Source organism: Protopterus annectens, chromosome 8.part0 (assembly GCF_019279795.1).
Source record: "Protopterus annectens isolate FY-2018-M chromosome 8.part0, PAN1.0, whole genome shotgun sequence".
Lineage (NCBI taxonomy): Eukaryota > Metazoa > Chordata > Ceratodontiformes > Protopteridae > Protopterus > Protopterus annectens.
In genome coordinates, this window is record NC_056741.1 from 1405904022 (window position 1) to 1405918013 (window position 13992).

A 13992-nucleotide genomic window follows, 5' to 3' on the forward strand; every position below is an offset into this window, starting at 1 on the left:
CCCCTTGCTAACAGCTAAATATTTTTATTTATGGGTAACAGCAATACAGTACAATATAAATGTGAATAACTCCACTACTTAACTGGCATCTAGTGGTTTAGTGAATATATGAGCTATGCACAATCCTCTCACAGTGCACTCTTTATATATTATATCACAATTTTAAAGGAAATGTAAATGTTTAAAATCTGTGCTATTACATTATCCACACTCCTTTCCTTTTCTGTCTGCAAACTTATTTGTTCATTTGGGTGGCTTCATGATCTTGACAAATCTCATCATCTTATTTCGGCTTTTCCCGTTAGGGGTCGCCACAGCGTATCATCTGTTTCCATTTCTTCCTGTCCCTTGCGTCTTGCTCTTTCACACCAGCCGCCTGCATGTCCTCTCTCACCACATCCGTAAACCTTATCTTAGGCCTTCCTCTTTTCCTCTTACCTGGCAGCTCAATCCTTAGCATCCTTTTCCCAATATACCCAGCATCCCTCCTCAGCACATGTCCAAACCAACGCAATCTCTCCTCTCTTGCTTTGTCTCCAAACTGTCCAACCTGAGCTGACCCTCTAATATACTGATTCCTAATCCTGTCCATCCTAGTAATACCCAGTGCAAATCTTAACATCTTTAACTCTGCTACATCCAGCTCTGTCTCTTGCCTTTTCGTCAATGCTACCATCTCCAACCCATATAACATAGCTGGTCTCACTACCCTCTTGTAGACCTTCCCTTTCACTCTTACTGGTACCCGTCTGTCACAAATCACTCCTGACACTCTTCTCCACCCATTCCACCCTGTCTGTACTCTCTTCTTCACCTCTCTTCCACACTCACCATTACTATGAACTGTTGATCCCAGGTACTTAAACTCATCCACCTTTACCAACTCTAGTCCCTGCATCCTCACCATTCCTCTACCCTCCCTCACATTTACACACATATATTCTGTTTTAGCCCTGCTGACCTTCATTCCTTTCCTCTCTAAAGCATATCTCCACCTCTCCAGGGTCTCCTCAACCTGGTCCCTACTCTCACTACATATCTCAATGTCATCTGCAAACATCAAAGTCCACGGGGCCTTCTACAGGCCAGATGTACATGTATACCAGAATAATGCTAAAATAAAGTGACAAGGTTTGCAACAAGTCTGCATTTTAGGTCACACCACTGTACTGCCCTAAAACAACTAAACTGCCATGAATTGCCTCATTACCTCGATCCACAAAAATGCCCAACCCTGACAAGAATCATTCAGGTTTATGCACAATCAAGACAATTTCATTCACAAGACAAATTTCTTCCTAACATTCACAACTCCAGTACTGCAGCAGGAGATGTCTATACCCAACCTGCATCAATAAAATACAGACCTTATTCTCAGACTAAGGTTAATGAATAACCTCCTCAACTTCAAAATTGTTCTTAAGAAATACCTATTGGTTTGTTGGCTATGCTCTCACTCAACTCCTGGGTAAACTCTTCTAACTAACATCTGTTAAGTAAAGTGGCATAAATGTTTGCAGCTCCTCTGATTCTACTAAACTACCTGTAAAAACTGCAAATATCCCTAGCCCATCTTCAGTATCTCTGTACAAGTCTACTTTTACTCGCTGAGTTAACACCTTTTTCCCTCACCATTCTCTATTTTAACACTCAGGCTTAACCTAAAACCCTTTTTCTTACCCTGTCACTCATCTTCCATTTCTTTCCACCCCTAATTTTATATCCCTGTTTCACACTCAGCTTTTCCTTAGTTCATTACTAGCACTAACAGGAAATAACATAAGTATAAGACTATATTCCACTACACTTTTGCATGTAAGTACAATATGTAATCACTACTAAATCTTACACTTCGTCTCTGCTGTACTATACTATATGCTCACAAACCTTCCTAACTACATGTAATACAATCTACTAATAAATACAGCTTTCATTTTTAATATCTTTCCATGTTTCTGTCAACATTGTAACAGCTGCATGATTATTTACAAACAAACATAAAAATAATCAGTGTCTTGATTCTACTCAATATTTGTCCCTGTATAACCATTGTAAATGTTCATTTAATGTGATTTATTATGGATTCATATTATATTTGTAGTCTCTGTGGAAAAGAGCTTTTTCTGCCTGGTGAAACTCTCCCAGTAAACAAATGCTAATAAACAAACATATATCTGCTTATCTACATGCATCTGTATCATACCTGTCTCTTGTTTACTCTCTCTTTCTCTAAATATGTCTAAACTATATATACAAGCACACATGCATACATGCATACACATATCTGTGTGTGTGTGTGTGTGTGTGTGTGTGTGTGTGTGTGTGTGTGTGTGTGTGTGTGTGTGTGTATATATATATATATATATATATATATATATATATATATATATATGTGTGTGTGTGTGTGTGTGTGTATATGTGTGTGAGAGTGTGTGTAGGTTTACAAGTGAAATTCTGAATCCGCTTCAGTTGACAGGTCAGAATGTTGACCTGAAATGCTGAATTTGGAATTTTGAAACAGCAACCAAGGCGAAAATCAATACATCAACATCCGTAGTAAGATGTATTCGACATAGCAGGAGGTGACGTCAGTCACCCTTGCTATGCACATTAATGTACCATTACACTCTACAGTCAACAGTACATTAATTCTGCTATTTTGCAGAGGGCTGTGCCCCTCACACCCCTTGCACATTAAATATACCAAGTCCGAGATCGCACTAAAGTGAGGAATTCCCTGTTCCTCACTGAACCCCGATCTCCCTGCACAATGTTCACTATTCCCTTCACTATTCCCTTGCAGAAGGATAATGATATCCAGGATGTGGAATCCTACACCAAGGCACTCTATATGCATCTTCAGGATTGCATGGACCGTGCTATCCCAAATAAAACCAAGACTCCTTCCTCAAGCAAGAAGAAACCAGTCTGGTGGACCCCGACCATAAGCAAACTTTACAATAAAAGGAGGAGACTTATACAAAAAAAGGCCAAATCTCAAGTAGAAAAATCATCCCTGATCAGCATTAGTAAGAAATTGAGGGCCCTCATCAAGTCAACTAAAGCCAATTTTGAAAAGAAAGTTGCCAAGGATGCCAAGGATAACCATAAGGCCTTCTATGGCTACGTCAAAAACCTAAATGGCAACGCTCAGGTCTGTTTTGAGCTAGTACAAAATGGAACAAAATACACTGACCCTTCTGACATTGCCAACATCTTGGCTGACAGGTTCAGTGCAAACCCCCCCCCCCACCACCACCACCTACAGGGCCTATTACCATTCTAGGAGATTGTGTAAGTCCAATTATTACTGATACATTGGTTAACAAGGCTCTATCTAAAGCTAAAAACACTGCCTCCATGGGACCAGATGGTGTCCCAGCCTGTGTCATGCGCGAGCTCCAAAATGAATTAACCCCGCATCTTAATACCCTGTTCAGTCTCAGCCTCTCCACAGGATATGTGCCCATAGAATGGTGCATGGCAGTGGTGGTCCCGCTACACAAGGGTGGGGCCACAACTGACTCTGGGAACTACCGACTAATAAGCCTGACCAGTCTGATCTGTAAGGCTATGGAGTGAATCATTATGGAACTCATAAATGGAGAGATTGGGAACCTCAAGTCACTGGACCCCACACAGTTCGGCTTCGTCAAGGGCAGATCATGCCTCCTGAACCTGGTGGATTTCTTTGAGACAGTTACTCAGGCTATAGATAAGGGAAAGGAGGTGCACACGGCTTACCTTGACCTTGCTAAAGCATTTGACACCATTCCCCATTCAGGTATTATTGATAAGCTCACCAGCCTGGGCATAAACCCTTATGTCACAAGATGGATCGCAAACTGGCTCTCAGACAGATCCCATAAAGTAAGAGTAGTGGGATCTATGTCCGAATCCAGACCAGTAACGAGTGGTGTGCCTCAGGGCTCTGTCCTGGGGCCCCTCCTGTTTGGCATATACTTCTCAGAAGTACAGGCAAGCACGGAAAGGCTGTGGCTGACTAAGTTTGTGGACGACTGCAAACTGGGTGCTATAATAGAGTCTCCGGCTGACATGGAGATCCTCCAGAAGGGCCTAAACGAGACTGATGCATGGTGTCAAAGCCATGGTCTTAAGCTAAATGCAAAAAAATGCGTAGTAATCCCCTTTGGAAAAAACAGAGTACCCGCAAACTACAACATAGGAGGTAATCCCCTGAAATCTGAAGAAGAAATAAGGGATCTAGGGACCCAAGTAGATAGTCAGCTTTCCTTTGATAACCATGTTGCCAGAGTGGTTAGAAAATCCTTCTATGTGACCCATCTGATCATGAAAGGGTTCGCATCAAGATCTAAGGATGTAATGGTGCCCCTCTACTCTTCCCTCATCAGACCCATTACTGAGCACAATGCACCAATTGGAATGTACCTGGCTAGACATCTCCAGCAGCTGGAGAGACCACAAAGGTACCTAACCAAGAGGATTACTGGCCTCAAACAATTGCCCTATACAGCACGATTGAAAAAGCTAAGACTGTTCTCTGTTGCATACCGCTTTCTCAGAGGCGATCTCTGTCTAACGTACAGAGCCATGTCCAACCCAGAATTGTTGAACATGCTCCAGCTTAGCAAAACCAAATCTACTCGAGCTACACGCTCTATGGATATAAACCTCAACACAACAATGAATAGAACATGCTGGAGGGATAGATTCCCTTCACAGAGACTTCCCTTACTATGGAACAGGGTCCCGATCTACATAAGACAGAGCCCCTCACTATCACTCTTCAAGAGGAACCTTGATGAGTGGATGGGTAACAGAAAGTTCACACCGGGGATCACACCAACAGCACTACTAGATAGGGGCCAAGGGTACTGGCTGCTAGTACAAGGGTCTAGGGAACTACTAAAGGGGCGGTGAATACCGCACAACGTGGCTGGGCTAATATATGCCTTCAGGCAGATAGCCCAGTACCAACCTATGAACCTATGTCGAACCCAAATACTTGAACTACACTACCAGTTTGCTGTAGTGTAGTCAATACATTTTGCTTTGACATTCTGCCATCTTGAAAACTGCCATTTGACCACATGCCGGTCGACTGATGCATTTTCCAAGTTTTTAATGTAAACCTATATAAATATATCGTAATATATATGTATATAAATATATATACACACGTATATATGGATAGAGACTGAGCAAGAGAGACAGAATGGCTGAGGGATTTGAGTTTTTTTTTTTTTAACTACAGGAGACACTATACTCGCTGAATTAATAAAAAGGATTTTGTAGAAGTCTGCTGGTTAATTAGCACTGATGGGTAGAGAAATAAGCATCTTTACTGGGTAAAAAGTCTTACATGTCACCAAAGTGTGCATTTCCCTAGTACTATATATTGAACTATGCACCTGGACTGTTTCAGTAACCAAACAATGAATATACATAGCAAAAAATGTATTTGAAAAATGTACACTGACATTTGATTTTACCTTACGATCTTCATGTTTCCCATGGATCTCAATGAAGCCACCAACTACCTTTACTTGTAGCTCCTCTGGAGAGAAATGCTTTACATCCAGATTGACAGTAAACTTTTCCTTGTCAAGTCTCATCTTAAAAATAAAGATAAAAACTCACACACAGTCCAACCAATATTAAAGTACATTTGGCATGAAAATCAAAGATACTGTTTACAGCCTTTGGTGTTTACCATACAAGCCATACAGCAGTGAATTTTGCAGTTTAAGTGCATAGGTATCATCCATATATGACAAGCATAATGTTATCTCTTAGGCACAGAATACAGAGCACAAAACACTTCAAAAGTAGATGCTGACAGAAGACAAAATCTATGCTCTAATGAGGCTATAACTGCGATGTGGCAGGTGTCTTTGACTAATCACAGAAACTATACTGAATGAAACTACGCACGTCAAAAAAATTGGTCAACATAGAAAATTGATAATTTTAATAAAAATAAATCATCACGACACCCCCACAGTTGTAAATGTACTAACTCCAAGACTGCATAGACTTTGGGGAGCAAGAAGAAACTTCCTCATCCCAGCTGTTCCATGTTCTTTTTTAAACACTTTTATTAAATTCTTACATATGTACATAAGCAATAATAGAAAACAAACATTAGCAAACATTTTTCTTTTTCATCTGTCACATATGTTTTCTTTTTCACAATCATTCGCTCCAGCATTACATAAATTGTACAGTTTCTGCCTTCCCTTAAACAGCACCCCTCCTTCCAGACATTATCCTGCATGTATTGTACCCACAAATTCCATTTATTTTATGTAGTTTGCTCTTTCTCTTTTCAAAAAAATCCCATCTCCATTTCTATGGCCTTTACAATATTCAGTACTTCAATCACAGTGGACTTAGCTTTTGATTTTCATTTTCTGGTAATTGCTTTTTTGACAGCCAGAACCATTAAACTTACTAAGGCTTTATCTTGTTGAGGCAATGCAAATCCTGTATCCAAGATCAAAATAATTATTTCCTTAGTTACAACCATTTGTTTGTCAACATTTCTGATAAAGTACTCTGTAGGGAATATTTAAACTCTGCCCACTTATTACAGTCCCAAAAACATGTTCCCAATTATCTCCCTCTGTTTGATCACACCACCAGCATTTGCTATCTACTGGAGGAACTATTCTCTGAAATCTGCTTGGGATATAAAATACTTATGTAAATACTTCCAAGTGAAAACCCTAAACCATCTGGACTTTTTTGCATACTTGGAACCAAGAAAATATTCTTCCATTGTTCTTTTATATATTGCCTTTCCATTCTTTCTTCCCATTATTTTTTAACCTCCTCTGATCGATTCTTATAGTTATCATGCAATATTTTATAAGCCCTAATAACTATCCTTTTTTAGCAGCAATGTCTGTTCTCTACTTGATAAAAAAACTAGTAAATATAAAACGGAAGAAAAGGGAAAAAACTCCAAACCAGTAAAAACACACCAATTTCCCGTAAACAGGAACCAATGAAGGTAGTCCCACAATACTGTAGTTCAGAAAGTTCTTAAACAAAACTCTGCAGTCCATGAAAGTTGGAAAACTAGTTTATTAAACAAAAATAATAAAACATTGCATCAAAGGTTTCAAAGATTAAGCGCTTTCATTTCCTGAGCCGGAAACTTCATCAGAATAAATGCTATTGCTCTACCAAATCTTTTATACATCCTGTTGGAAATTAATTAAATAATTTGAATTGAATAAATTAATTAAATTAATTAGGTACACTTGAAGGTTAACCTAAGCATTTCAATTTAACTCACACAAATATAAATACATTTCATAAAGTAGTTTCTAAAATAATTGTGGATAGAAAAAACATTACATTATAGCCTAGCTTACAGATCTATACAAGTGAGATGACTTACAAATTTAATATTTGTATATGTAAAAATATATAAGTATGCAAAAATATGTAAAAATATATCAATTTAAATATAAATATAAAATATAAAATAGTATACAGCTTATACATATACTTCTATAAATAGTATGTAAATGCATAATTAAATAAATATATATATATGTATATAAATGTGTATATAAATATGTATATAAATAAAAAGCAATTTTAAAACCTGATTTTAAAAGTTTTCATTTATGTTTGTTACTGTTCCTATTTCTGTTTTGTGTTTTTATCTTGTTAGCCCTTAGTTTTAGGGCTGGTAAAAGTGACACATGGTCATTCATCCCTGGAGGTGTGTTAGAATCCAACCTTAGTTGCCAAACAAGTTCTCTATAACTAAGCTGGTTTTCCCAATCCCTCCCTCTACTATTCCTGGGTACCATTTCCAGTATCCAAAATTTAAAATTGGCTCATGTACAAGTTAATGTGTGTCTGTATAAGGCATTTGTTTCCTTTTTCCTATTGACATCATACATATGCTCATATATTCTTTGCCGTAAATGTCTTTCCATCTTCCCTACATAATATCCTCCGCATGAAGTACAGTAAGCTAAATATGCAACCCCACTGGTATAACAAGTAAAATATTGTCTACCCTTAAAAGTTGTAGAAACAGAGGGTAGTGTTAATTCCTCCATGTTTGCAATGAATGTACATTGGGAACATCTCCCACAACGGAAGGTGCCCTTTTTCTTTTGGTCATTATCCTGCTTATTCCTTTCAAAAACTGTTTTTAGATTAGGACCCTTCCTAAAACTGTAACTTAATTGTCTAGTGAATATTTCAAGCCTATTGGGCATAGTCTTAAAAATATCCCATGTCTTATTTATGAGTTTTCTTACTGGGTTTGTGTTGGAATTGTATGTCATAACAAAAAAAGGAGTATTTTGGTATATATTCATGTTAGAAATATTTTGATATGTATTCATGTTAGAAATATTATGTCCAGTGGTCTCCAAGGTGTTATCTAAAGGGTTTTGGTCTGTATTAATCTCTGTATTTAACAGGGGTAAAAATATTTTCCCCCACCCCCTTATTACCTCTTCTTTTAGAGGGATAATAATAGAATCTGGGTAGCCTCTCTCTCCAGAAATAGTTTATGCACATAATCCATTTTGTTAATGAAATCAAAATAATTTGAGGTCATTCTGGCCACCCTGACCATTTGTCCCTTAATAATATTCTTTTTTTGTATTGGGGGATGGTTACTGTAATAATGGAGGTAAGAATTGGAAAAGCATGCCTTTCTAAATATTTTGGATATGTATTTCCTGTCAGCATAATCTTTTAAAATTGTTACATCCAAAAAATGTACCTCATCCATGTTATATTCATGAGTAAACTGAAGGAAAGTAGTTGAGTTATTAAGGTATTCCATAACCTTAGGTATATCATCTTGTAACCCCTTCCATATTATAAGTATGGCATCCAAAAAACAGAAATACTTAACTATATTCTCCATGAGAGGGGAGTTGAACACAAAATGTTGTTCCCAATACAGCATAACTATATTGGCAAAAATGGGGGCACATGCTGCCCCCATTGCAACACCATCTAATTGATGAAAAATGTCTCCTTGCAAATAAATGAAATTGTTCTTGAGAACTAGTTCAATATTTTCTAACACTAACCTAAACTCGTTGTCATTCAGGAATTTAAATTCAGTAAGCATGGCTTCAAACCATTCAAGACCTATATTGTGTGGTATCACAGAGAATAAATCCCTAACGTCAATAGTTAAAAATGAGTAATGGGAATGGAATGGTAGTTGGTTTATTTTACTAAGCAGGTCCCATGAGTCAATTAAAATGTGGGGGTATAGGTTGTAAAAAGGCGTTAACTTAGTGTCCACATAGATAGCTAAAGGTTGGGTTTTTGAACCCTCAGATGTCACAATAGGTCTTAATGGTGGATTTTCTACACTTTTATGTACCTTGGGAATACCAAACATGGTGGACAGAAAAGTTTTTTCAACCTTAAAAAATCTATATAATCTATAATCTATTAGACCTTGTAGTAGATTGTCTTCTATTATCATATCAATCTTGTGATATGCTACCATGTGTCACTTTTACCAGCCCTAAAACTAAGGGATAACAAGGTAAAAACACAAAACAGAAATAGGAACAGTAACAAACATAAATGAAAACTTTTAAAATCAGGTTTTAAAATTGCTGCTTATTTATATACATATTTATATACACATTTATATACATATTTATATACACATTTATATATATATATATATATATATATATATATATATATATATATATATATATATATATATATATATATTTATTTAATCATGTATTTACATACTATTTATAGAAGTATATGTATAAGCTGTATACCATTTTATATTTTATATTTATATTTAAATTGATATATTTTTACATATTTTTACATACTTATATATTTTTACATATACAAATATTAAATTCGTAAGTCATCTCACTTGTATAGATCTCTAAGTTAGGCTATAATATAATGTTTCTTCTAACCACAATTATTTTAGAAACTACTTTATGAAATGTATTTATATTTGTGTGAGTTAAATTGAAATGCTTAGGTTAACCTTCAAGTGTACCCAATTAATTTAATTAATTTATTCAATTCAAATTATTTAATTAATTTATAACAGGATGTATAAAAGATTTGGTAGAGCAATAGCATTTATTCTGATGAAGTTTCCGGCTCAGGAAATGAAAGCGCTTAATCTTTGAAATCTTCGATGCAATGTTTTATTATTTTTGTTTAATAAACTAGCTTTCCAACTTTCACGGACTGCAGAGTCTTGTTTAAGAACTTTCCGAACTACAGTATTGTGAGACTACCTTCATTGGTTCCTGTTTACAGGAAATTGGTGTGTTTTTACTTGATAAAAAACTCTTCCCTATCCCTTTCTCCTCACCTATATTTTGTTAGCAATCCGTGGTAGGGAGGCAGTTCAAACTTCTGGTTGGCCTCATCCTATTTTATTATCTTTCTTCTTTAGCTATTTGCTCTGTGTACCTTACTTTGTTTGCTAGTTTTCTCAACTAAATTCCACTCCCTTCTTGTCTGTGTTCTATATGCCACAGGTCTGCAGAAACTCTGAAATGTAAGCTCCTGGATCAACCAAATATACTTTGAAACAAAATAAACTACTCCAAAAACGTTTTATGAGTTTCATTTTATTAGTAAAAATGTCTTCAGATAAGGTCACCAAGATTAAAAAGCTGCTTTTATAACCTGGCCTTGTCACATGACTTCAAGCCTCCTGACCTCATGCAACAGATTTAAAGTGACAACACTTTAGTTACATGCAAAAACAATATTCAATGGAAAACATAAACATACTTAAAAGCATTTTTAAAAAACCTTTTGTGTAAAACTATTTTAAATCTTAAAATATCCCTTGTGTAAATATCCTCCAGCGTGTCACAGATTTTATTTTTAATAAACAGCTTATTGAAGTTTGTTTAAGCCTGGCCACATAATAGCATTTAAAGCCAATTGTGAATAAAGTTCTCTTTTCTCCAGCAATAATGGCCAGGGCCTTCCCCATTTAAAGTTATTAACTTTCTCTACAATGACAAACTTAAAACGATGTTCAGGGTGAGCTTTTAGATGTTTAACCGGAGTGTTATTTTCATTTTTTTCTCTTTAAATCACACAAATGTTCATATACACTGTCTTTTAATTTCCACTCAGTCTTTCCTATATAGTATCCTGAACATTCTTGGCAAAAAGCAGTATAAACAACTCCCTGTGTCTGACAGTTTAGCATACCATGAATATGAAATAAATAATCTTATGGATGTGTTCTAAAATGTGTCACACTGGGGGAATAGTTACACAATGGATATTTTAAGATTCAAGATAGTTTTACACAAAAAAATGTCATCATCCCTTTCCACTTTGATATATAACCTTCTGCTTGTGTTATATGTATAAGCCTTAACCGTGTACCTCTAAAGGTTCCCTATTAAATGATTGAAGACGCATCTTTCAAATGCGTCTTGATCGAACTTGAAAGCACGAAAAGGCAAAATACCGAAATGGCATATAAGCAAATTCTTTCCCTGGGAAAGAAATCACTTGGACACCTTTATTATTTTGCCGTTTATGTCACTGTAGTGCAATCTTGGAGTTGGTATATTTAAGTAGGGGGTGTGGGGGACAGAGCCCCCCATGTCAGAGGGTGTGGGGGTGAAGCCCCCCCACTTAATGTAATGTTTTAAAGTTTTTTTTTTTTCTTCTTTGGAACAGTGATTTTTTTTCCCTGGGAAAAAAATCGCTGTTCTAAGTGTTTGGGATTGTAAGCTTTTGCTTACATGGGGTCGATAAATCAGCGTTCGCTTTTTTAAGAGTTCGCTGATTTAATATAGACCCGCTCTAAAGTATCCCCTCAAACTGGGTAATCATAAATTACCTTATTCTCTATGGAGAATCAACTTTTCCCATTTATCTCTTGCCCTCTTCCCCTCCCAAAGAAATGATTTCAACTCTTTATTACTTATAGTCAATAACTTCACCTCTGGTTGATAAAAATATGCCTGATCTGTTTAAAACTAAAGGAACTAAAACATTTTAATGCTTGTATCTCACTATTTACATCCATAATAACTTCCAGCTTCTTAATTTTTTGCATTATTTTTTTGTTTAGCCTCTTCCAACATATCCATAACTGGCATAATAGAACCATTTTTAATTCATACATCTAAACACTTCAACTTATGTCCCCATAAATATGGGTAATGCTGAACCAGTTCATGTGTGGGTACATAGTTTACCACTATAGCCTTTGTTTTATTTTCATTTGTTTTATCCTTATTTATTTTATATCCAGCAAAAAACTGAAACTGTTAGTATGTTCCACAGCAATAAAATGTAATTGTCTGGAATTATCAATTACAAAATAATGTCATCTGCAAATAAAACTCACTTTCTTCATAACCATACCAGTTAAATCCTTGTATTTGAGATTTCGGTACTTACGTATTATCGCAACCAGATTTTCATGGTTGCGAATTTAGAATACTTCTGTACAAACGAGGCCACAAACCACTGTAAGGTGGTATTTAGGGTCTGTTTTTTATTTGTTGTGGGCTAGCTTTGCATTACAGGGTCTGTGAAGGGGAAGACAAACATTTGAGCAGACCCTGTAATGATGGTTTTGGTCACTTTTTTTTTGGGGGGGGGAGTACTATTTGTAAAGACATCAAAATTAAAAAAAAAAAAAACTGCTAACAGCCACAAAGTACAGGAAGAAGCGCATTGTCTGGCAATAAGATGTTTTGGGAAGTGTTCTTACTACGTGTGTAATCATGAAAGTGATTTTGAGTTTATCTGTATTTGTAAAGTATGGTCATGGGGACACTTTGTTAGCACCTTAACTGAAATTATTGACTGTGTAACTCAGCACTTTACCTAACCTAAGAAAAGCAGCAATCCTTGCCCTTGACATATTTACAATCTCCTATTGTCGCAGGGTGTATTTGGTGACTCGCTTTTCCAGTAGCTCACATCGTCTTGACAAATGCAAGCACTGCAAAGCGGAGCACCACTGTGTAGTTTCAGGCGCAAAGAGGTACAAACTTGCACCAGAGTAATGTTTACTTCTTCACAGTCCCCTTTATAGATTAAGCAACCTGTTTCCGCACACACATACCAAATTATGGCAGTGCGGAAATCTGGTTGCGATAATACGTAAGAAATGAGATTCCTTCTTTTCTGTGTCAGTGGCTTTGAATATAAAGCAAATAAAAAGGGGAAAGAGGATGCCACTGCCTGTTGGCCCTGTTCAAACACAGCTCCCACCTTAATTCTTGCCTCCAGCTATTCATATATTCCCCTAATTAGCCCTGTTATTCGACCAGGAAATATAAATGCCACCATTTCCATACTCATAAAATACTAGCTGATTCAATCAAATGATTTTCTGCATGAAGAACAAACAAGTGTCATTTTCTTATACTCTGCTTTCTTCTAATTAATCATTGTTTTATTAATGTTGTGAAATGTTTGCCTCCCCTCCACAAAATCACACTAAACCATATTTATCAATTTTGGCAACACCTTTGAATTCCATTCTATAGTGCAGACATAAACACTTTATAATCATGGTTTAAAATGAAAATGGGTCTAACTGAACCTGAGTCTAAAAGGTTTTTATCCACTTTGGGTAATACAGCCACCATGGCTTTCTTTTGGGACGCTGGTACTTTCCCCCCACCCTTTTAAAATATTGTGAAACACAAACTTCCAGATGTTTATTACTTTTTTTTCCTCAGCTTTCAAACTTTCATAAGAATTCTGTCTGTTCCTTGAGATTTTCCCATCGATTGATTGTACATCACCATTTTTATGTCATCTCTTCCTATCCATTAACCGTTGATATTCATCTGACTATAATCTTGGCATGATTAAGTCTTTCATAAATGTTTCCATTTGTACGTTATCTATTTTTCACCATTCCTCTGTTGTATATACATTTTCATGAAATGTTATAAATATCTCTAATACCTCTTATAGGAAATAATCATTTCTACTTTCTGTTGACTAAACCACTGTGCTAAA

At 36.2% G+C, this 13992-nt stretch overlaps 1 protein-coding gene across 3 annotated transcripts in view; it reads right to left on the reverse strand.

The window, feature by feature from the left end:
* Nucleotides 1–13992, reverse strand: part of CRYAB (crystallin alpha B) — a 73512-nt gene that overhangs the window by 9088 nt on the left and 50432 nt on the right. For 2 of the 3 annotated variants that reach the window (XM_044081006.1, XM_044081005.1), the window contains exon 3: nucleotides 5463–5597. In XM_044081006.1, the coding sequence (XP_043936941.1) occupies nucleotides 5463–5597 (135 nt within the window). The remainder of the gene's footprint in view (nucleotides 1–5462; nucleotides 5598–13992) is intronic. The other variant, XM_044081007.1, reaches the window with a different exon arrangement.